Below are 9,556 nucleotides of genomic sequence, written 5' to 3'. Positions count from 1 at the left end.
TGTTAATCTGTACACCATCTCTAGTTCCCCTTAATTGAGACAGTATTTTTATAGCAATAAGAAAGTAGCACTATAGAATTTGGCAACTAATCCCTTTCAAATTCTTTTACTAGAATTTTTCAGCATTTATTCTAATGAAGATGCACACCCTTAGCATTTAAACCCATGGCCATTAGCCTGGTCATTAAAATCCCTAGTTCCAGATAATACAGCTTAATTGACATACTTTGTGACCTTCAGATCCAATTTAAATGCACAAAGGGGTAAAAAACCTGATAACTGGGAGTCAGGTTCTGTTGGCCTGTCTGTTCCCACAAAATGGACTCATTATTAATTTAAAATGGCTACCTTTTTGTTATGCACATTCTTGTCAGATATTTACTGAATTCATGTGACTTATGCATGTTACTACTTGCAATTGTTTTTATAAATAAAATTTAATTTCTGCCAACAACATTGGCACCACAGGATAGGGCACAAAAGTGTCGGCCTCCAAACACTGGGATAATGGGTTCAAATCCCACTGAATTTATGGATGTCTGAATTTATTATATTTCAACTTTATTTTTGTCCATAACTGGAGTTAATACAATTGGACATGTCAAGAAATAATAACGAATACATCACACGTCAAAGTCACATAAATTTACACAGTGATTTATCACTATAATATAGCAACCGTTGCAAGGAACATAATAATAAAAAATACAGAAGACCAAAAGAAAAATGTCAGAAATATAAAACATGTAAACACAATATTAAAAAATTGCAAACCAAAAGACAATCAACAAGCTAGTCATGAATCCAACATTAGTTGAAAAATTCATGAATAGAATAGAAAGTGCTGCACAACAAAGAATTTTTTAGTTTCCTCTTAAAAACATTATAATTTTTAATACTTTTCAATTGAAGGGGAAGGCAATTAAATATTTTAGTTCCCATTTAATTACACATGTTTTCAATGATCGGTATTGCAAAATTGGACATACAAATTATGTTTATGTATGGTATTGTAGCTGTGAATGTCAGAATACTGAGTTGCATATATCTTAGATGTTTGTGTTGTCTGATATGACTTATGGAACATTATTTTTCCCACAGATGCAAGTGTGGAGGATGCAGGGATATACATCTGCACAGTGGAAAATGTATTTGGGAAACTTCAGTACAAGGCCCATGTCAACATAACAGGCATTGGTAAATAATTTATATTATCATAACAAATTTAATATGAAAGTTACAGTAAATTCACTACATTTTGAACTGTGATAGGAAAATTTAGTAATAGAAGTCTTAACTGCGTAAGGTACATCACTTAAAAGACCACAGTAATTTAATCTTTCAGCATTAATATTTAGCTGCCTTCCACAGGACTACTTGTTATTATCCCATGAAACAGAGCTTTTCGTGATATTATAATGAATGTGACTATTGCTGGGCAATGGTTTGGTAAGCACGTTCCCACTGCAATGGATAAAAAGGAATAATAGAAGAACTGCAAGACATGGTGACATATTTGGTTCACCCCAAAGTTATAAAAGAGTTCAGTTCAGTTAAGTTCAAGAGAGTTCAGTCACAAGTGAGTCGTGATTTGGCATTTGACATTTTTAAGAGAACTGAGAGTTTGATAGTTCAGTCTTCAGCTGTGGAGTGCTAACCAGTGGACAACGGAAGCTGGGAAGTGACCTACTCCTAAATCTGAACAAAGTCAGTCACACAGAAGAGAAGACGCTTGTGGTCCAGTAAGGAATGAACCAAGTTTGAGACATTCATCGATTGAGAGCTGTTATGATTGATTGTAATTAATAGTGAATTTAAAGAAGTGCCAATAAATCCAATCATCCAATCCAGAACACATTGTATTAATCACACAAACCCCTCATACATGGGCGTATATAGGTGTTGTTTTGAAGTTACTCCTACACACTAAGCTTTAAATCATCTTATCATGGGACAGAAATAATCTTGTACCAGTTTTACATTTAAGAACTTGTTTAAATAGATATACATGTGTGTTCCAGTGAAGCCCATTATTGATAAGAAGAATGGAAACCATCCACAGACCACAGTCAAACGAGGGATGGTGGTAGAATTGCCATGCAAAATCATCTTGAGCAATCCTCCGCCAGTCATAATGTGGTACAAAGATGGTGAGATTCTTGATGAAGAACAGATGCAGTGGGAAGGCATAATTATACTTACTAATGGATCACTCGTTATTTCATACACTACACAGGAACATGAAGGAACGTATGAATGTGTTGCCAGCAATGTTGGAGGCACTGTCAGCCAAGCTGTTACACTGCATGTGTTAGGTGAGTTTGTGTCACAGGCTTTTCTTTTGGTTTTTGTGACCTGTGTATAGCCTCTATCATCAGCTCGTCATACAACTGTACTGATGCATGCAACATCGGGCCTAGTGTTATGTTCTTTTACAATACAGATCCCAGTGTCATCAAGTGTAAATTCCAGATGGAAATGCTGCAGTAGTGGGAGATGAAAATTCGATGATAAAGGCTAACATGTAATTTCAGCCTTTTGGGATTTAACTGCATTCTGTGTTGAAGTTGTTCCAACATTCTGACATGTATTGAATGACACAAAGAATATACAAGGGATGGACAAAAATATGGAAACACCCAACAAAAAACACATTACCGTGACTAATATGGTGTAGGATAACCTCTGGCCTGCAGAACTGCTTGCAGTCTCCTTGGAATGGATAAATAGAGGTCCTGTATGATTTGCAAGGGAATCTTGTACCATTCTTCCTGAAAAACGTGGTAAGTTCTGTTATCGATGATGGAGGTGGATAGCGCTCACGCAGATTGCTCTCCAAAACAGACCACAAAGGCTCAATAATACTGATATCTGGCGATTGTGGGGGCCATGGCAGATGTGACACTTCATCTTTGTTCTCAGAAAACCAGTCCTGGACGATGTGAGCTGTGTGAACACAGACATTATTGGCTTGGTAAATGGCATCACCATTAGGGAACAAAGTTTTGCACCACGGGACAGACCTGGTCGCCCAAAATGGTCACATAGTCATTGGCAGTGACGTAACCTTGCAGGATAATGATGGGTCCAACAGAATACCATGATATGGCTGCCCATACCCCTGCCATGTTTCACTCTTGGCAGCAAACAATCTGGATTGTAAGCTTGGGCTGGCGTTCTCCAGATGTAAACTTAGCCAGAAGTCGGAAACAGTGCGAAGGTGGACTCATCCGACCAAATGACCATCTTCTATTGCTCCGTAGTCCAGGTTTTATGACTTCGGCACCACACTGTCCTCTTGGTGTCATTTTGATCACTGATGAGTGGCTTTGGAATTGCAGCTCGTCCAGAAATACCCTGCTTGTGGAGTTCCCTTTGTACTCTTTTGGTGCTGACAGGGTTTGTGAGTGTGACATTCAGTTCAGCAGTCACTTTTGCAGCCGTAGTCTTCTTATTTTTCGTCACAATCCTACACAATGTTCATCTGTCTCGATCACTCAACACACATTTCTGTCCACGCTGCTATTTATCGGATGCGGTTTTTTCAGTCCTCCTGTATGCGGTCATAATCTTGGATACTGTGCCTCGCGAAACACCAAAAACCTCGGCTACCTTGGTTACGGAAGCACCCACCATATGGGCCCCAACAATTTGCCCGTGTTCGAATTCTGTTAGCTCTGATGTGATGCACAAAAAATTGTACAGAACACTGTCTTGACAACAAATGAAGCTTGCAGCATATTGCAGAAGTTGTACAAGTAGTGTTGGGCAGATACGACAGCGTGACCTACAAACTTTGCTGAAATAAACACTTCAATTCAGGCATGCATTTCACGAGGTGTTTCCATATTTTTGTCCATCCCCTGTATGATCCAGTATGGTTACACGTCAATATTTGCAAGTTCGAAAAATCTGGTTTCATTTTGATGCAGTCCACTAATTCAGACAGATTTCAATGAATAGTACTTACTTCAAAGCAGATTATATTATATTTGAGCATCCTGTTGCATTGATATAGCATTCACTCATTCACCTCCAAATTTAATGCAAATTAAAACTGTTCACAATCTCTCTTTAATTTATAATAGCATTAAAATCACATCAATTGCTACATGTTTTGTCCCTACTTGGTCATGTACAAGCAGTCATTCACTTCCTGAAACTGTTGTACTGCACTAGATCATTAAGTCGTTGTACTTCCATGCTGTTGCATGTTGTTGTTCAAACTAAAATGTGTATGTTTGAGAATAAAACTCTCTGTTCTGTGTTATTTTCCTTATGTGGCGTCCATATTTGTGCCCCCTTCATATATTCTCACTAGCTGGGTGTTCGAAACATGTAGCAGTTGATGTGATTTTAGTGTTTAATTGTTCCTTGCATCCTGTTGTGTATTAAATGAATATTAGAGTTAATTTTACCGACCACACAACACGTTTTTTATTTACTGTCACACTACATGTTTCGACCTCAAGAGGTCATCCTCAGGTGTACGAACACAGTTGCACAATCACACGCAATCACATTCGTTTTTCCACTTATTTTGATCCTGTATCCTGTTCAGGTCCATGCACAAATAATATGTGTCAAGTTCTTCTTATAAAATATAAGTTAAAAATAAGTTAAAAATACAAATGTTAAAAGTTAAAATTTAGAATTTAAAATTTAGTTCACTGTAGCTAGTTATATTATTACCACTTGGTTAAAAAGTTCATGAAATAAACTTCAACTCATCACATTGACTGCACTTTCACTTTTTAAGGTCTTGTTGTTCTTCGGCGTCCTCTGATGTTGGATCTATTACGTTCCTTGTCGTGATGGCTACTCACGACAAGGAACTCAGAAACTGAATATACACAAATTTTGCATAACCCCGTCCTACTCTCTGGGCATGTTTGTAAGGAGCCCAATCTACTGTGAATCAGATAGGAGGATGGTACTTAGTCAGATGGGATGTGCAATTTAAACAACAAATCGAAGAGTGTAACCAGTTAACACTTTGCGGACCGGAAATTTAAATATTTAAATCACCCTGGGGAACGGCATTTTTAAACCTACTACCCTAACTTGTGCACTGTTCACTTTAAAAAGTAATATAAAATCTCATAATTAATTTCATCAACTAAAATTTTTGGAGAACACTTACCAATGCTCCTAGAAGTGCTTGAGAGTGTGATATTTCTGGAAACATTCCCCTCTGTGAAGTGGCATTACACAGAACTTGCAAATATAGGCAGTCATTCTCCTTTTTCTGTGAACTGTGCAAACACGACATTGCCTAGAAGGATGCTTCCCCTTGGAATGTTCACTCTTCACAATTTTCAGGAGGGTATTTTTCCGCATATCACCCGAGAGTCGCCCAGGGGGTCCACATGAGGCCTGAGAGGGGTGGGAGTTGGTGGTCCCGGTCGCACTAAGTCTTTGTCTGACTCTCGTTCTGCCGCTACCATCTGGTCTGTAGCCCAGGCCTTTGCCACATTCATCAGAAATGCTTTGTATTTCAATTTCGAATTGGGGTTTAGATTTTTGTAAACCAAAAATGAATTGAAAATGGCACAATTTATAAGTCACAAAGTAACTTTCTTTGTCCACTTTTTTGTTTATCTAGGAAGAGAATAATAGGCCAAGTATTGATCAGCTCTATCAACTCCCTTCATGAACATATTATACTCAGAAATACAAATAGGCTTCTTTACTTGTCCATGTCTCCTTTGAACATGAATCATGCTCGAATTGTGAATTGTGGAAATCATATTCACAACACAACAGTTCTGCTACTTCAGACACTTGCGTTGTATCCGATGGTATTTGTTTCACCCCTGAATTTCCAGTAAACTATCCCAAAGTAGGCGTTTTGTCTACTTTTCCCCATGTGGCTGTACCCGCAATTTTACTACCTACACTTTCGTCAGAGCTACATTCACTTTTATTTTCTGTGGCTACACTTTTTTGTTGACCCCTGTCACTGCCACTGTCTCAGTTTTACTACTCCTCTCACAAGGCACGCCAAATAGCTCATCGGAAAACGAGTAGGATATTTCTTTTTCTCCGAGATATCACTTCGTCTTCAACCGCTTCTGTCCTTGATTCATATTGCACTAACATCCTGCCTGGTACATAACAGCTTGAAGGGTCAAAGATTATTTTCCTTTGGAGGGTGAACCAAAACAGCGAGGTCAAGTTACTACCTACTAGGCAAATATTCCAGAGTAATATTATGCAGTAGTCATTCATTTGGGTGGCGCCAGAGAGATGTATAGTGTGTTCCAACTTATCGTGTTCTAAAAACCAGTTAACAGGTGAACGGTCCACCATGTTTAAAAGCGAAAAACCTTTTAAAGGGTGTGCGGTCTGCAAAGAGTTAAGAAATTAAATATATATTGCAACATAATGATTAAAAATCGTCTGATGTTAGGTAAGGGTTCGACAAACCCGCGGGCCATCACCAGGCAACAGTTTGCTTGCATGTCACACAGAGGAGCTGTTAGAAGCGGTGTCTCCTCTGCGGTCCATACTGAGGTTATATAACAAGAGTCTCCAGGCGATATTCAATAAATCTAATTATGAATCCAAACCCTGATGCCTTCATTGCATGTGGCAACATATTTAATTAAACAAAGGTTATAATACAAACATTACTCAAGTTCAAGCAGAATAATTACCATGCTCAACAAACAAACACTGAATCAATAAATAAAGAAGGCCAGAATGTAGTTGGTAATCAAAAAGAAAATTAACACGTCTACGCATCACCTGCCATTCCAAAGTTGAAAAATGCCATCTAATGAGAAACCAGAAACTCACTTCAGTAGGCGCTATGCAGGCTGATTGTTAGGCCCAGGAGGTAGCAGCAGTTCAGACAGCTTTAGAAGAAGAGCCAGACAGAATTTCCAAAATAATCTCACAGGGCAAGATACCCTCGACTGAGTTAGAGGTTCAGTGCCAAGAGAGGGATAAGGGTAGAAAGGAGGTAAAGTAGGGGATGCATGCTGAGACACAGTGCCTGTATATTCTAACTGAAGCAGATTATGTCATTTGTGAAGCAACTACAGGAAAATGCACATGTTTAGCATTAATGTGTTAAGCATGTGGCATTATACAGAGTGATTCTAAATTATTGTCGGGATTTCCATGGCCCATATAGTTTTCAAACTGACAACAACAAAACAAACCTGCTGATGGAACATGAAAGTGTGACTCAAAAATTTTTATTTCTTTCAGAATCAATGCTGTCAATGCTAAACAACCTCACCATTCACTCCTTTCTTGGCATGTAAGGTTTGAAAATTATATGCCTGACAGTAATTTAGAATCACTTTGCATAATGGTGAGGCAAAAAATAGACAAATACCTAGATACAGACAGAATCTCTGTCACATGAGATCGAAATCTTAATTTGTTTGTGCCATTCTGAGATTTAGGAACTGCATTGTCTTGAAGAGAGTAAGCAGCCTTTAATTTTGTTTGATTTGAAGTTGTCACAGAAGTGACAATAAAGAATATTGTATTTTTGCTTGAGCATATTTGTGAAAGTATAATTAGGTAATCATGTAATACTCTGTATGATGACCTTAATAGAACATGATTGGTACATTTTATTAAGAGGTGCCAAAAACTGACATGTATAAACCCCAATGAGATGAAGAGATGTAATAATTTGTGCCCTTTCACTGAGCACTGTTTTATTTTTGAAATGAAATGTCAGAAAGTTTCAGTATGCTTTGAATTATTCTTTACCTTCAGTTTACAGCTGTAGCCATTCTGCTCTTTGTAGAACCATTAAGTTTCCCTGTATGTATGTAGTAAAGATATACTCATAGATGCTCTACAGTGAGTGAGCATGCACCCTTTTCCTTATTCTTCATTCCCTTGATCATAAATATGCGTTTTTTTTGCATTTGTTATAGAACCCCCTAGCTTTCCACCTGCAGGGCCAGTTGAGTTCAAAGTGCTGGCTGGCGATGACATCGTGATACCATGTCCAGCACTGGGCGATCCTGAGCCCATTGTCACATGGAAGAAAGATGGGCTGCCTTTGTCTCTTAGTCACACTGTGTAAGTAACTGATATAAAATTAGCCTTATAGTAATTTATAGTTGACATTCTGTCCAGCTTCTTGAAGTATGTTCATTATAATTCCTAGGCTAGATATAATAAGCTTTATGGTTTACATCCTCTTGTGTGTTTGATAATCATGTAAACTGGTCTGTCAGCACAGCATAAAAGTATCTTCAGGGTGGAGTCCAAATAGATGCTACTGTGTCATTATTGTATATTTATTATGCAAAAATGTATGTATGGTATTATGGTATTAAAGGAAGTATTTTGAAATGGCTCAAATCATATTTACATAATAGGAAACAGAGAACTGTATTACGCACTCATGACTCAACCACCTTTCTTTCTAGATGGGTAACCTGCAGACGTGTTCCCCAGGGTTCTGTCTTGGGACCATTACTATTTAATGTTTACATTAACGACCTGCCATGTACACTAGATGGTTTGGCTCATACCATTCTTTACGCAGATGATACCACCATTATTGTTTCCTCAAAAGACATCACAACATTGAATCATAAAATAAATAAAATAATGAATCATATCTGTGAATGGTTTCAAAATAATCAATTAGCCCTTAATCTAAAGAAGACGCATGTAATTAAATTTACTACGCCCGTGACCATGGACTATCCATTACATGTGGAATATAATGATCAAGTTCTTAATATTGATGAAAGTGTTAATTTCTTGGGTGTGTGCCTTGACAGTCATCTCAAGTGGAAACAATATTTGGATAATTTAATAAAAAAATTAAGTACTGCAATTTTCATGCTTAGAAAATTGCAGCCTACGGTGAGTGGACAAGTTTTACGTATGGTTTACTTTTCTCATGTGCAGGCTCAATTTAATTATGGTATCATTTTTTGGGGCTCTTCATCATTAATGAAAAGTATATTTACTGTACAAAAAAGAGCATTAACCCTTTGACGTGGTCATTTAAATTCCGCGGCCACGGCTCCTGCGGTAATATATTCAGCCGGCCATTTAAATATTGCTCGAAAATGATTTATTCATCATTGTTCTTAAATTATATGAGATAGGATCATGAAACTTTCAATTAAATGATCTTAAAAGGTGGTTTTATAACCTTGCCTTATAATATGAGCGCCCGTTATCTCGGCAATGGAAGCAGTTGGTTTAGAGTTTGAACAGTGTATCGTACGCCTTGAAGCATGAAACTTTCACTAAAATGATCTTAAAAAATTGTTTTATAACTTTGCCTTATAATATGAGCGCCCGGTATCTCGGTAGTGGTTCAGATTTTGAGCCGAGTGTTGCACGCATTGAAGCATTCTACTATACACAGCGCTGACTCACATCACCATACCAGTACTGCGTATCTCTCTCATTTGGCTCATTTCCGTAAACAAAACATCTTCTGTGCGGCCTTGCCTTCCCCGTGGGGGGAATATAAGAAGAAATGTCTCTCCGTGAGTCGTATCGCTACCCAGATTAGCTGCAGTAAATTCAACCTTTATGTTATCATAACAAGTGTTGG

At 37.9% G+C, this 9,556-nt stretch overlaps 1 protein-coding gene across 2 annotated transcripts in view; it reads left to right on the top strand.

Moving 5' to 3' along the window:
• Positions 1–1,101: 1,101 nt before the first annotated feature.
• Positions 1,102–9,556, top strand: part of LOC111864198 (hemicentin-1) — a gene marked incomplete at its 5' end in the record, with an annotated part of 147,354 nt that continues 138,899 nt past the window's right edge. For both annotated transcript variants that reach the window (XM_033751343.1, XM_023851272.2), the window contains 3 exon segments: positions 1,102–1,197; positions 2,022–2,315; positions 7,905–8,052. In XM_033751343.1, coding sequence (XP_033607234.1) covers positions 1,102–1,197; positions 2,022–2,315; positions 7,905–8,052 — 538 coding nt within the window.

This window comes from Cryptotermes secundus, unplaced genomic scaffold (assembly GCF_002891405.2).
Source record: "Cryptotermes secundus unplaced genomic scaffold, Csec_1.0 scaffold2898, whole genome shotgun sequence".
Lineage (NCBI taxonomy): Eukaryota > Metazoa > Arthropoda > Insecta > Blattodea > Kalotermitidae > Cryptotermes > Cryptotermes secundus.
The sequence above is the reverse complement of the archived record's forward strand: the minus strand, read 5'-3'. Positions and strand labels throughout refer to the sequence as shown.